Source organism: Sinohyriopsis cumingii, chromosome 3 (genome assembly GCF_028554795.1).
Source record: "Sinohyriopsis cumingii isolate HCF-2022 chromosome 3, ASM2855479v2, whole genome shotgun sequence".
Classification (NCBI taxonomy): domain Eukaryota; kingdom Metazoa; phylum Mollusca; class Bivalvia; order Unionida; family Unionidae; genus Sinohyriopsis; species Sinohyriopsis cumingii.
The window spans coordinates 107,360,640-107,375,637 of record NC_142963.1 but is presented as its reverse complement, the minus strand read 5'-3'; the positions used below and the strand labels follow the sequence as shown (position 1 = coordinate 107,375,637).

At 36.2% G+C, this 14,998-nt stretch overlaps 1 protein-coding gene across 1 annotated transcript in view; it reads left to right on the top strand.

Annotated features, from left to right (window-relative positions):
- The window catches only part of LOC149803497 (nuclear protein localization protein 4 homolog), a 59,423-nt gene that overhangs the window by 21,834 nt on the left and 22,591 nt on the right, over positions 1 to 14,998 (top strand). The window contains exons 7-11 of the mRNA XM_089953227.1: positions 561 to 684; positions 5,588 to 5,767; positions 7,970 to 8,131; positions 9,478 to 9,604; positions 14,212 to 14,372. Of these exons, the coding sequence (XP_089809353.1) occupies positions 561 to 684; positions 5,588 to 5,767; positions 7,970 to 8,131; positions 9,478 to 9,604; positions 14,212 to 14,372 (754 nt within the window). The remainder of the gene's footprint in view (positions 1 to 560; positions 685 to 5,587; positions 5,768 to 7,969; positions 8,132 to 9,477; positions 9,605 to 14,211; positions 14,373 to 14,998) is intronic.

Sequence of the window (14,998 nt, the reverse complement as noted above, 5' to 3'; positions counted from 1 at the left end):
TACGTTAGAAATAAAATACATTTTTTATGACCAGAAATTTACAGAAGTAAATTACTTTAATGTATGAGTAATAAAAAACCAACATTACTTTCTGCCAGGTAGGTTTACAATATGCTTTTCTCCTAAATAAAATAAGTTTTGCATAAAACTAATCATGATGACTATTGTATGTGTCAGAGATAGATTATATGTTGTTTAAAGTAAAATTAATAACTAGTTTTTCACTGTATAAAGTTTAGCATGAGTCCTTTCTTATAATAATGAAAGTAGGCTCTATAATTCTTTTTTTTATTCTTCACAACTTAATTATTACAGGAAGATGTTTCAGCCCAAGTGCAGGAAACACTTGTGGTCTAAAGATATTGCTTTGAATATCTTTAGGTTAGTACTTCTGGGTTGTAATGGCCAGGAACCTTTGTCTTGTTAAACTGTCTGTGCTAGATGAAAGAAAACAACAATTAAAAGTTCAAAATTAAAAATATATTGAGATAAATTCTTACAATTCATCTTTAGATTATCTTTTGCAGAAAAAATATTATTTAGTCAAATTTTATTAACAGAGGAAAATTTGCCACATTAGAAAACCTCAGCTGTAGGATAAAGCCAGGGTGCAAAGAACATTTACCATGGCCAGGAGGTATCTGTACCAAATGTCAACCTAATGCTGTAACACTTAATAGACAGGTAGGTAGATGGTTAACATATGCCATATAGAGATTGATGTGTCTCATGTGTCCTTCAGATACCTTCCCTAGTCACGTTACATTAGGAATATTATCTTCCTACCTCATGAATCCAACTGTACTAGAAGATGAAAATCGTCTTTTTCTGTCTGTCTTGTAGAGACAAAGGGCAATAACTTTTGCCCATTACCTCCCCTTGCATCCGCCATATGTCACTAGTATTTCAGCATTGCTGCTTTACTGAAAACATCATATAGTTTACCTCCAGTAATTCAAGCCATCATAGTGTTCATATTGGACCATCCAACCCGAATTTTGGATTTATTATGTAGGTCAATCATTCTTGTACAGGTTTTGTACATTATTTTTACAGTTTCTGCCAAATTGGAGTGATATTGTCACCTTTATGGAATTCATCTATTTAAGACCATGATACTTTACACTTTTGTTGACCTCATATTGGCATTTACAAGTTATTGCAACACTGTTTTCACTTCATTAGTAATGGAGATGGTTTAGCAGCTTAGTACATGCTTAATTGCTGATTTATGCTTTGTTTTCCATTCTTGTGTCATTTCAGTAGAAATGTCAACTAAATGTATGAAATGCATAAGGTCAGAGCATAGTCTAGAAGGCACAAACACAATACTAGCTATTTCCAATTACTCTGTTAGTAATGGAGTTGATATTAGCAAGTTAGTAACTTTCTGAATACTAATTTATGCTTTGTTTTCTCTTCTGTGTTGTTTCAGTAGAAATGTGAACTAAATACATACAATGCAAAGTTCAGAGCAAAGGAAGTCAGCCATGATTTTTCTTTTGTATGTACTGAAGTATAGTGTCTATGACATGCAGCAATGAAGTGTGTGTAATACGAGGACAGAGGAAGTCTGGGATACAGCAATAGTGAGTTAGTAACATGCTGAATTGCTAATTTATGCTTTGTTTTCTTTTCTTGAGTCATTTCATAATACAGTCTCACTGTCACTGGCAGTCTGGGATAGTTGACTGTTTGAGAAAACAGTCCAGCCAACTAGAATTTATGGGGATCTTAGTGTCAGATACATCCATTTAGTCATACTGTCTGTGACATAGCTTTTATGTGATGGAGATTTCAATAAGAAATATATCCGTCCAGTCAGGCCTTTGGAGCAGCTGGTACCAGTGATACCAACCATTCCAGCATGGGGACCTTTTTGATCATGTGGTCTGGCCAACTAGGATTTACAGGCATCTTGGTGACAGATCTATGTTTAGCCATACCGTCTGTGACATATTTGTACTATAACCGAGATTTCAATGAGAAATCTTTTCATCTAGCCAAGCCCTTAGAGCAGCCGGTACCAGTGATAGCTGCACGTCTTCTATATACTGCCTGCATCCAGGCTGACAATACGCCAGGCAAACCAGCCAGCTCTTCCAGCAGTGCTAGAATATGTTCACTACTTATTTACATGGTAGAGTTAGTGACATTTTCAAAGAGGATGGAATTAAGTCATTGAAGCCAGCTGTTATGGCTTCTCCAGAGCTGCCAGTGAAATCAGGTCAGTACTCAACACACAGTGAGTATGACAAAGCTCTTACAATTCAGCCATACTCAAATCCAAAATTGGAATGGACTTATTTAGCCTCAAGGTCACAGTCAAGGACATTTATGGGTGTGGCCATTTCAGATTGACCTTCACCTCCTACTGCTACTCAAGACCATGGTAGATTTCAACCAGGTTGAAGAAATGCCATCCTTTAGGCTCCTTCCCCACTCAGCTAAATGTATGGAGATCAGATCTGCAATATAGATTTCAGACCAATGACAGGATACAACAGTCTTACCAAGCTAGGAGGCATGCATACAGTGGAGGCAAGAAACCAAGTTTCTCTGCCTTCAAGCCTCCTAACTTTAAAAATTTACCTACCTTTCCCACTGCCACAGACAGTATACCTGTGAGCAGCTGCATCCTTTAAATTTTAGGCTCACTGGATCTCCCTATTTCCTCAGAATAGTTGGGTGATCCAGTTTATTTCGGACAGTCTTGTCCCCCCTCATCACAGACATACTGTCAGATCATTGGAAGGATGCCTTTCTACAACAGGAGATACATCACTCTTCAAACAACAGGCAGTAATGATTGTGCAAAGACCACAATCTCTGGGGCTTTGTTCTAGGTTGTTTCTTATTCAGAAGGTGAACAGCAAGTTGAGGCAGATCATCAACCTGAGTCACCTCAACCAATTCATTTCACCACCGAAATTTTTAAGATGGAGACAAATCAGTCTGTCTCTCCATCCATAGGGATGAGTATGTAATCAGTCCTGACCTAACTGATGAATATTTTCACATCCCTATCCATCCAGCATCACAGAAATTCTTGTTTTGCTTACTGTGACAAAGTAATCAGTTCATGGTAAGTTGTAATCTGCTTCAAGGTAGAAATGATCTTCTCTCATCTAGGCTGGGAAAAGTCTGACCTCCATCCATTTCAGCATTTTGTCCATTTGGGTATGGAGTTTATCATTAGCCTAAATCTGGTATGGCTTTCTCATGTTTGTGTAATCAGGATCATCAAACAATTTGAGTCCGTTTCCAACAAGACTGGATTTCAAGACTGAATTACATGCCCTTTCTGTCGACCAGAACTAGATTCAGTTCAGATTGCATAGTTTGGTGATCCTCTTGATGTAACCAGGCTTTGTAGAAAAAATAGGTTACCATCATTCAGTAATGAAAGAATTCTCATTTGCTCACTCTCCTTAGATAGATCAAGAACAGCATCCATGTAAGATCATGTTGACGCACTCAAGCGCTACTTGAAATGCTCTGAGACAAGTCATGGAACATGTATATGCCTCTTTCTTCCTGTGACAGTTAAGAAGCTCTTGATTTGTGGCATACCCAGAGGTCTCACAAGATCCGAGTCACCTCACGAACATTACCACTCTGGAGTTTAGAGTGATCTCCACGAGCCTTGCACCTGAATGTAACATTTCAATCCCAGTTATAGTAGAAGCTGTTGGCTGGCATGCAGAGTCAACCTTCTTGAGTTTCAGTCCCAAGGATTTATCTTTGCAGAGACAAACCTTGAATATGGTAGGTGTGGTGGCAGCAGCCCAGATGACCACCAGACTAAATTTAAACAGTCAACACAGCCTATCAGCTTCACTTGATTCACCAGTGAAATTTTGTAGGTTAGAAGATTTCAGTAATTATCTTCTTAACCATATGTAGCTGTCACAGATCAAGTGAACACAGGCTGTGTTGCTTATGTAATTAGAAAAATGGGGTGTTCATTAGCATGGTGATTCCTCCTTTTATGTATCCTCCTAATGTTAATGTGTTTGGGAACGTATTTGAAGGAGAAAGCAAATCTTTAAGTAAATTGTGTTTCTCTGAGAATATTTACTCAGTCACATTACTTAAAAAGCCTCCCAACCATCCCACCATGCAAGTATCCTCATTTGTATATTGCTCAGTTAAAAACTAGCAACATCTGGCACTGGCAAGAGAGGTAATGGGCTAGAGTTATTGCCCCTTGTCTATTTGAGATAGACAGGAAAAGATGATTTTTGTCTTTTTAGTAGGGTTGGATTTGTGAGGTAGCAGGCTGATATTCCTAGGGTAATGTGATTGGGTAAGTATTCTCTGAAAAACACAATTTACTTAAAAAATTCCTTTCTCTTCTTTGTCCTGTTTTGTTTTGAAATGTATTTATTTTTTTTATTTTTTTTTTGGAAGCTATGCTATATGGCTTAGGAATGACTTTGCAGTGTTTCTGTGATATATGATTATACAATACACATGCAAATAACAATATTCAGTTATTCTTTAAGAAGCTTTTAATGAACCTTTATGATGATTTTTTTTTTTTTTTAACAGACTATTATGATATTGTTGTTTTTGGGTTCACCAATGCCTTAACAGATTGCAGATTGTAAATCTGTAAACAATACAGATCAGGGTATGATTTAGTTCTTAGTTATGTGCATACTTATTACAGTATGTCATATTAATTTATAGTAAGAGGATCATTTCCTTTTTAACATTCATCAAGAAGATTTTGATTAATGGTATATTTGTTTATAGAGAATAATAATTTTGTTTCTATTTTGAACATTAAAATTTTAAGTATTTTATGGGTTTTTTTACCTGTCTCATTTATTTTAGATACATTTTATAAAATTTAAAATCTTTACTTTTTATTTTTTACTTTGTATTTTTCATGTTTATTTTTATTTGAAATTTTTTGTTTACCTTAAACGTGTTTGCAGTGCTTTATATTTACATTTTAAAAGTTTACTTTTAATCTTTTGATCAGCACCATATAGTCGGTATTGTAATAACTTCCCATTAAACCAAAATACATGTATGCATGCATCTATCTATCCAGACATACATACAAACATACATGCATACATACAGACATATATACATACATGCATGCATGCTGCATACATACATACATTCATGCATACATACATACATACATAACAAATAAATATTTAGTTCATATTTGCTTAGAAGTTTGCACAGAATACACATCATTCTGCATTCTTCATTTGTGAAAATAAAAACTTTATTAATGTGCTAAGTAATAATATCTAGTGAAAATTCTCCAAACTGGCCAGTTTTGATCCTGCCTTCTTCTGCAGACTGGCCACATAGACTGGTCACATTAAACTTCTGGCCATTTTCATAAATCAGTCAAACTGTTTGTTTCCAACATTGTCCAGTTTTGGTAAATTTCCCATGAATTTTTATCAGATTCATCCTCATCAACATCATCATAGATCAATCAAATAAATGTGCAGCATTCAATGAAATATTTGTGTTATTTATGCAGATAAAAATGATAATGCTTTCACTCAAACAGTGACATATTTTGAGTTATTGGAATAATTGACTTTTTCAGAGGTATCGTCATGTTGATAATATTCTGTTTGAGAACCCTAGTCTGTGTGACCGCTTCTTGAATTATTGGCGGAGTACTGGCAACCAGAGATTAGGTATGCTATATGGACGCTATGAACCACACAAAGATGTTCCTCTTGGAATCAAGGCAACAGTTGCTGCAATATATGAACCACCACAGGTTAGTGTTGAACATGATTTCTCCTTTGAATACATTCTCCAATTACATTAACATTAGGATATAAGTCTGCTACCTCCCAATTCTAGTCCTAAAATTCAGACACAATTCATATAGAGAAAGGGCAGTAACTCAAGCCCACTTCCTCCCCTTGCCACCACTAGGTGTTATCAGTTTTTAAGTTTTGCTTCCATACACAGCATAGTATGGAATGAGCCTCCTGTTACATCAGTCATTTAGTCATTTTGTGTTACGATCAGTCCATTCATTCCAAATTTTAGATTTATTCGAATTAATGTTCATTCATAAACAGTTGGTATACATTATATTTTAATTTGGTGAATATGAAATTGTGAAATATAGAACTTTCTTGGACTTGGTCAGTTTAGACTGTGTGGTACAATATGCTATTGTTGATGTATGCCACTATGACATCAGCTGATTTGGGGGCAAACATGTTGAAGTCACAGTTGGATAAGCCTTATTTTCCATATTTCACTCCTGCATATAATTTGGACACAGTGGGGAATCATTCCCCCATTTTTAAACTTCAGAGTGGATGTAAGTTCCTGTGCATGTATAAGCATTGGCTTTGGGCCTTAAAGTCCTTGTATTTGTGGTATTTTTAGATCTGGTGGATCCAACATAACAGTACCATAGCATAGTCTAGAACTGTACTGGCCATCTAACCAGCCCAGTCATTCCAACCTGGACTCAGTTATGGGGATCTTAGTGATTTAGCTATGCATACGGTATCTTCTGTGTATAAATATGGGAACCTTGGTGAAAAATCCATGCAGATAATCAGGCCAGTGACTGCACATGCATATTGTGATGGGGACAATAGTGACAAGTTTATCTGCCCAGTCATATTTCCTGCACAACTGATATTAAAGCTAACCAGACCACCTTATGCACATCCAAGAACTGGGTGACCATTCTCATAGCTAACCAACTGTCTGCCCAGGTGCAAGAAAATCACCCAGTGCAGTCAGCTTTTACTGTTTTCACTCCCTACCTACAGGTATTTTTAATGGATTATTTAGGGATCATGACATTGCATCATCATTACCACAGGGAATAATATATCCCAAAATGGAAGCAGACAGTGATCAGGCATATTCATGCAGTGAGTGTGAAGAATCTTCTTTTTAGCACTACTCATGAACAGCAAGTTGCATTCACTTGGGAATTTTTACCAGAAGAATTCTTATGATGTTGGTCAAAAATAAAATTGGTGCTGGTCTGATGTCCAGTATGACCACCGCAGTGGAAATTTATGAAAATGTTTTTATCACCACTCCTGAATGAATGGTTATATCAGAATTGGGTTTTCAATGCAAGATTTCTTATAATCTCTAGTTGGTAGTAAATGAATATGGTGCCAATCTGACTTCCAGTATGGTATGACTGCCACAATGGCCATCTTGAAAAATCATGTTACGGCTTCTTGTTAATAGATGGTTGGTCCTAAATGGAAATGGTGCCAGTCTGATATCCAGAATGGCCACCATGGAAACAGCCATGGAAACCATCTGGTAAATCTTATTATTGTTACTTCTCTGAAATGGAAAGTCATATCAACGTGGGTTTTTCACCAGAGGACTTCTTATAATGTCTTGTTGGTCCTAAATGAAATTGGTACCAATCTGACATCCACAGCATCTATTTTGAAAATCTTATTAATCTGAAACTCTTGGTGGTTAAAATGAAAAGATTAGTCTTATCTTGAAATCCTGGAGATTCTTTCGGAGCATTAGAGCTTCAATCCCTTCTGTTTACATTTAGGCTAGTTTGTTTCTTGAACATATTTTTAGTTTGTAAATTCTATTCCTGCATTATTATCGGAGGAGCACAGGGCTTCACGTTTTGTCTCCACCATGACAATGAAAATGACTGTCATTTAGACAACTAAATTTTGCCCTCAGCTCTGACCATTTATTCAGAAATATTTGCATGCACCTTTTTGGATAATGTTTGTACCTTTTGGTTGTCTATACCATATATTTAGCTTTGTTATAGTTTATTAAACATAATATTATGAAAGGATAGGCAGAGAAATATCCTCAAATTTTAGTACAACAAAAGGTTTGAGTTTTTCATTTAAAAAAATAACAAAATGAAAAGAATATGTAATATATATGCCTGTTCAAACTAAGTAACTTTACAGTTAATCTGTTCTGTTTGTTTTTTACTTTTCTGCAGAAAAATAGCAAGAACAAAATTGAGTTGCTGCCAGATCCCAATGAAGAAGTTGTAAATAGAGTTGCTGAGCAGTTAGGAATTCGTCCAGTAGGTTGGATATTCACAGACCTTGTTGCAGAGGACCTAAAACTTGGAACAGTGAAGAACTTTAGAGGCAATATTGTAAGTACAAAGCTTTACCTTTAGAGACAATATTGTAAGTACAAAGCTTTACCTTTAGAGGCAATATTGTAAGTACAAAGCTTTACCTTTAGAGGCAATATTGTAAGTACAAAGCTTTACCTTTAGAGGCAATATTGTAAGTACAAAGCTTTACCTTATTTGTTTCCCAACCTATAATAGAAACGATGTCAAAAGAATGTTAATCTTTATCCGGGGGTTTTAAGCATGATGTACCTTATAATTAAGGAGGTTGAAATATGATCTAGTATTGGATTAGACATTTATCTATATTAACATTCACTTTAGTTTGTTACAGCAGTCAAGAATAATTTGTTGACAGTGCATTAAAAAGAAAGTAGTATTTCAACCCATTGGGAGGAGTTTGAATGATATTCATGAGACTAGACTTTATGTGTTGTTTGGTACTTGTGTTTTTGCTTGTCACATTGAATGTTTAAGTGGAATCTCAATAATTTAAGATCACAATTAATCCAGCCCATTGTGAGGAGCTTGAATGATCTTGAGACTGAACTATGTATCTCATTTTGTAATTGTGCATTTGCTTGTATTTTTGCTTGCTGTAAATTTGCAGTGAAATCTTAATCACTCATGCTTTGGGCATTACTCAAATGACTCTGAGTTGCAGCATAAAGATTTTTCATGCTTACAAGCTCAAAAACTGCACATTTACTTTTTGAGTTTTGGAGGTTCAGTTGTATTTTATGTTTTGTGCAAGGCAATTTACATTAACCATCTGTACTTGTGTGTAAGGCAGCTCCAACTACAAACTGCACAAACCAAGATCTGACATCACATAATGTTCCAGCAGATCTGGATCTGTGCATTTTGTTAAGAATAATCAGTAAAACAAATAACATGATCTGCTGGCACACTATGTGATGGCAGATTAGGTTCTATGTTGTTTGCCGTTGGATCTGACTTATAAATAGTTATAGATGGTAATATGGATAACCTGACTTTGATTTACATAATTGTGCAATATTCTTTTCTTTTATGCCATGTCATTTTAACCTTGACATTCAGTCAGTAATACACCCAATCAAATAAGAAACACAGTTTCATTTTTGATGGACAGAAGTAGTTACACTCTTTTGAATTTATTTTAACATATGCTGTCCTATCCATTAATTTAATCGTCAGGACTTAACATTAATCTTTCTGTGAACTTTATGATACTTGCTTCAGGTCTCACTGATATTCATTCATATTTTGTAGGAATTTTATATCACATAATTGATACAATCCAAAGTACTACAAAAGTAACTATACATTGCTTTCTTTGTCAGGTATGTGTTGATATCCAGTACATATCCAATATTTTTCAGGACTCCCATTTTCTCAGTGCCGAGGAGTGTATAATGGCCGCAGACTTCCAGAATAAGTACACAAACCCCTGCAAGCTCTCTTCAGATGGTCACTTTGGATCAAAGTTCGTTACAGTTATAGTAACAGGTAAATATGAAAGCTCATAAAATTCCAACCCACTTTATGGTCACCTCACATCGCCAGCCACCTCCTGCAGCCAGCCACTGTAAGGTTTGTTTTCAAGTTATTTTCAGATTCACAGCCTGAACCATTTTTTCCTTCAGATACATTCCCTGATCACATTAACATTGGAAATATAAGCCCTTCTACCTCCCAAATCCAGCCCTCTCAAAGATGAAAATTCATCTTTCTGGTCTATATTATAAAGACAAAGGACAATAACTCCAATCCACTACCTCCCCTTGCTGCCTACAGGTGGTGCTTGTTTTAAGCTTTTGCTTGTGAACTGACATCATTCACTTCGCCTCCCAAAATTGATTGGAAATTTGTGCTACTTTTCATCCCGTCCATTGAAGGTTTTGTTCTTTTCAGATGTATTAATAATTATTCTACAGGTGGTATACATTATTTTTTAAAATTTTGACCATAATTGCAGATTTAGTTTCCCCCATGTCTCTACTGACTACATTGTAATAGAATGTGTCTTGAAGTTCGTTATTTGCACACACTATTTATCACCCTGATATAGCTGCAGTCTCTTGCATTTATAACACAGTTACTATGCATTACCTTTTTTTGCTTTCCTTACTTTATTGTTTAAGAATCAACTACAATGACTATGTATGTTAAATGCAAGAATGTTTGCCAGCGAGAAATCCCTGACTCATATTTCGCATATACAAAGTGTACATAATTGACTATGTGCAGCATGTGAGCCAGTTAGAGAATACATAGTCAACAGTTCTAAGGAAAACTGGAAGAAACTTGGAGTGACATGGAAATGAAAGGAACAAGAGCACTAACATTTTTGGACATTCAGAATCAAAGGACAGAGAGTACTGATGTTATGAACATTCACCATATACTGAGACTTTGGTCATCCTGGTGGGGGATTATGTCATATCTGCAGAATTTAGATACTTTTTGAGAGTTTCCACCAAATTCTGGGCAGCACAGGTGGTGCAAGTCCTCTCCTGCTATGTCTGAGCATGGGCCTGGGCCAGTAAGTCGGGGTGCATAGGGTTTATTAATGACTTGAACCCCCATTTCTGTGTCCTTCCATCTTCCTGCTTTAGGCAAGAATTTCGATACTTTGGGGGAGTTTACACCATATTGTAAGCAGCCTAGATGGCCTAAGTCTCCCTGCATGTCCAGGCATGGCATTTGGGTGTGTAAGTCCAGTCACATGGGGTTTATAAATGACATGAATGAGATTTGCTGTCAAGCCACAACTCAGTTTTAATGCCATCTTGGTTGCAGACCATACTGTCCAGCTGTCCATATGGTTGCAGACCATACTGTCCAGCTGTCCATATGGTTGCAGACCATACTGTCCATATCATCCAGCCACACCTCAGTTTTGATGCCATACTGGCTGCCAACTGTACTGTGCATTCATCTGGCTCTCAATCCATACCTTTCATTTACCATATGGCTTCTATTCAGTATCATCCTCAGTTCTGTTTACCGTTATGGTTTCATCATACTTATTACTGAGAAGCAACTCATATTATGGTACTACAAACAGTAATCAAAATTTACAGACTATCATAACTTTGAGAGCCATTTTTGATGTCACATATGAAACCGAAATAATAGTCAATAATATTTAGTGCTGTCCCCTGATTTCCCATTGTAGTGCACATGTATGGCTCTCTATTTTGTACCTGCCAAACTTCATGTTATATTTCCAGTTTTTCATTTTAGTTATTGTATTTTAATTTTGGAAAAATGTTTTTTGTTTTGCTGTGTTGTTAAATCATGCAAGGAATAAAAATTGAAAATGCAATAACAGTTTACAGAGCAAGCTAGTGAGAGAAAGAAAAAAAAACTTTTCAAGAAAAATATTCTTACATGTGTCCACTCTTAAAATAGTTCATTGTATCAAAGTATCATGTTGCACAGTATATAACATGGAAATCTCATGTCTCCATGGTGGTAGAAACCATTGCAAAAGGCATACAGAGTCCAAAGTTAAAAAGCCATAATGACTTTATTGCATTGAAAAAGCAAACTACCTCATTAAAAACCCTTATCAAGTAAGACAGTGCAATCACCAGTCATTGAGCTATTTCAAATGCAGAAGCAGTGATTTTTAGGTTTATCATTAAACATAATCTACCTTTAGTCTTAGCAGATATCTTCAGTGAAACATATGTTGCCAGATTCAAAGATTGCCACAGATAATGATTTTATATCTGCTTATTAATTACATCATACTTTATCTCCCTCCCATATCATGGACACGTGATATTTTAGTGGAAGAAATAACTCAACAGAAATTTGCATTCTTATTGAGCTTTTATGGAGAAACATAAAAATGCTTATTTTATTTAAATGTGTCAAAAAAAATTAAGGATTTTTTTTACTCATCACATGAAGATAACTGCCTTTACTGACCTATATTTTTTCGTTTTTATGTACATTAGACATCTAAACCAATCATAGCATATTGATAAAAAAATTTTTTATCATATATTGTAACTTATATATATATATATATATATATATATATATATATATATATATATATATATATATATATATATATATATATATATATTCAAATATACAGATTTATTGCAGTTTTCTTGTATCAATAAACAATATTAGCATGAATTTTTATTAATTTGTATTTACATATTGTGTGCAAGACTGTGATTATGCAGTTATCGGGTGGAAGGGTTACTGACAGACCACAATAATTAATGACATTAAGTTGTTTGTTAATGACATGCCTTGGATAGGGTAAACAGGTCTGTATCATACGCCTTGTCAGGTTGAGCCATGGAACATTAACATTACCAGGGATTTTATTGATAGATCTGTCCATCCACCTAATATTACCATTATTCCAGGGGGCCCCAAGTGGCCGAGTGGTCTAAAGCGCTCTCCGTCACGGATCACTGCCATCTCACCTCAGTCTGCATGGGTTTGAGTCTCAGGCTCGGCCAATGTGGATATGTGAGAAAGCTTGCCGGTAGCTTCTCGTGGGTCGGTGGTTCTTTCCGGGGTTTTCTCGGGTTCTTCCTCCACCATTAAAACTGGCCGTCATGTATAACCTATCTTGTGCTGAAAAATGGCGTTAAACCCTATAACAACAACAACAACAACCATTATTCCAGCATCATAGCCATCTACACTGCTGTCCATACACCTGACACCCATACTGGCTGGTTTAGTTTTCAACAAGTCATCTGTACTGATTTGGTGACTACATCCTGTGGATACTGCTAGCCTTTTACTTATGGTTTGTCCTCTTGGACAGTACCATGACAGTATTAGAGACAATGACCATGCCTCGTCTGTGCCTCCAAGAATGTATTATATGGATATTGATCTTAACCCGACCAGGACAACCCACACACTGAATATGGAGATAAACCTGATGATAGTTCATGTTAAGATCCCACCATAGAGCAAACCAAGTATATCTTTAAGGTGGCAGTACAATTTATGGGTTGTTGCCAGACTAAGAACGTCCACCACCTCCATTTCTACACTGGCATGCAAAGCCAAGGCCTCAGTTGTTTTCGACAGCAGGGTTGTTATCCCTTCATTCCTTTTCCTGAAGGCTTACAGACCAGGCCAGCAATGCTCTTATTGCCCTGACATTGTAAACCTCCCTTTGGATCGCCTCTGCTGTTCGTTTGCAAGATAGAGGACTTGCAGACACAAAGAACTGACCCTCCATTTCACAGCAACCATTATCTTATACATCATTTCTGATTCACAATCAATGACGTGATGAATGGAGATAAGGAGATATATGATCGTTAATTGCTCAGAAGTCTTATCAAGGAGATTTATCAAGGAGATAGGAAACAAAGTTTCTCTACACTCGCACCTCCACTCTCATACAGTTGACTTGTGTCCCTGACTGCATGCAGACAAGTATCTAGTAGGTGCCTAACTCTTTTTTTTTTTAAACAGCATTGAATCCGTCTCTTTCTGCCAAGAGAGTGGGCGATCCAAATTGTCTCAGAGGCATTTCGGTTCTTGTTTTGCCAAACCTCATCCCTTTTGTCCTCTTTATTCCAAACCAGAAAAGGTTTGGCAGAAAGTCCGGAGATTTTGAATTCTGAATAATCTGAACTTCACACTTCTCAGTGAGCATCCACATATCTTGACACAAAGTGAGTCTTTTACCAATTCATGTGGATGAATATTACATAATGAGAATTACTAATATTATTCTTACTATGTAAGAAGCATGCACTTTGTGTTAGCTTTCTATCTGTCTGCAATCAGTTTATTACCCTATCATTTAAACCACAGGGTGGAAATTAATAAAACCATACAATGTACTTATCCATATGGTAGCAACATGCAAAGAGTTACTAATTCTGGCACCCATCGCAGGGGTCCCTATGGAGTGTCTAAAGGTTACATTTACCAAAGTTTTGATTATAATGACATGTTTAAAATATTAATTTATGTAATTTTTTTATTGCAGCCATGTAGAGAGAGTAGAGGATCTAGAATCATACTGGTTAAATTATTCATGATGTTTAATGTGTGAGGTTTGTAAAAAAGGGATATCAAAGTTACATTTGTTATATTTTGTTTTATAGGTGATTCAAGTAATCAGATTCATTTTGAGGGCTATCAGGTGACAAATCAGTGTATGGCACTGGTCAGGGATGACTGCCTGATACCTACAAAAGATGCACCTGAGTTGGGTTACATCAAAGAGTCTTCAAATGAACAGTATGTACCTGATGTCTTCTATAAGGTGGGTATTGTCAAGATGGATATCTAACTTCCACATTTGAAGTAAATGCAGGTCAGCACTTTCAGTTTGTTAATCAGATTTTTATCTGCTTTGGGAAGCAGAAGTTTAAAGTTTATACTTTAGTAAATATATTGGCAGATATCAAGGTCTGTCCTAAGATGTGCAATTGTTAGATTTGTGCTCATTTCTCCTTAAGATACATTCCCCCGTCACATGACATCAGGAATATTAGCCTGCTGCCTTGCAAATCCAGCCCTATTAAAAGACAAAATCATTTTTTTCCTGTCTGTCTCATATAGACTAAGGACAATAACTCTTGCCCATTAAATCCCCCTGCCGCCACAAGGTATTGCTAGTTTTTAGCTTCGCTGCAGTACAGATAACAGCTTGCATTTTAAGACCGACAATCCAAGCCATTTTAGTGTTCAATTTGGACCATCCAAGTTTCAGTTTGGTTTTATTTTGGGACAGTCATTCTGCTGCAGATTGTATACATTATTTTTAGTTTCTGCCACATTTGAGTGACTTTGTCACCTTTATGGACTTTATCTATTTAAGACCATGTTACACCATGCTATCGTTGACCTGATGTTGTCATTTACAAGTTAACGTGATACTATTTTTGC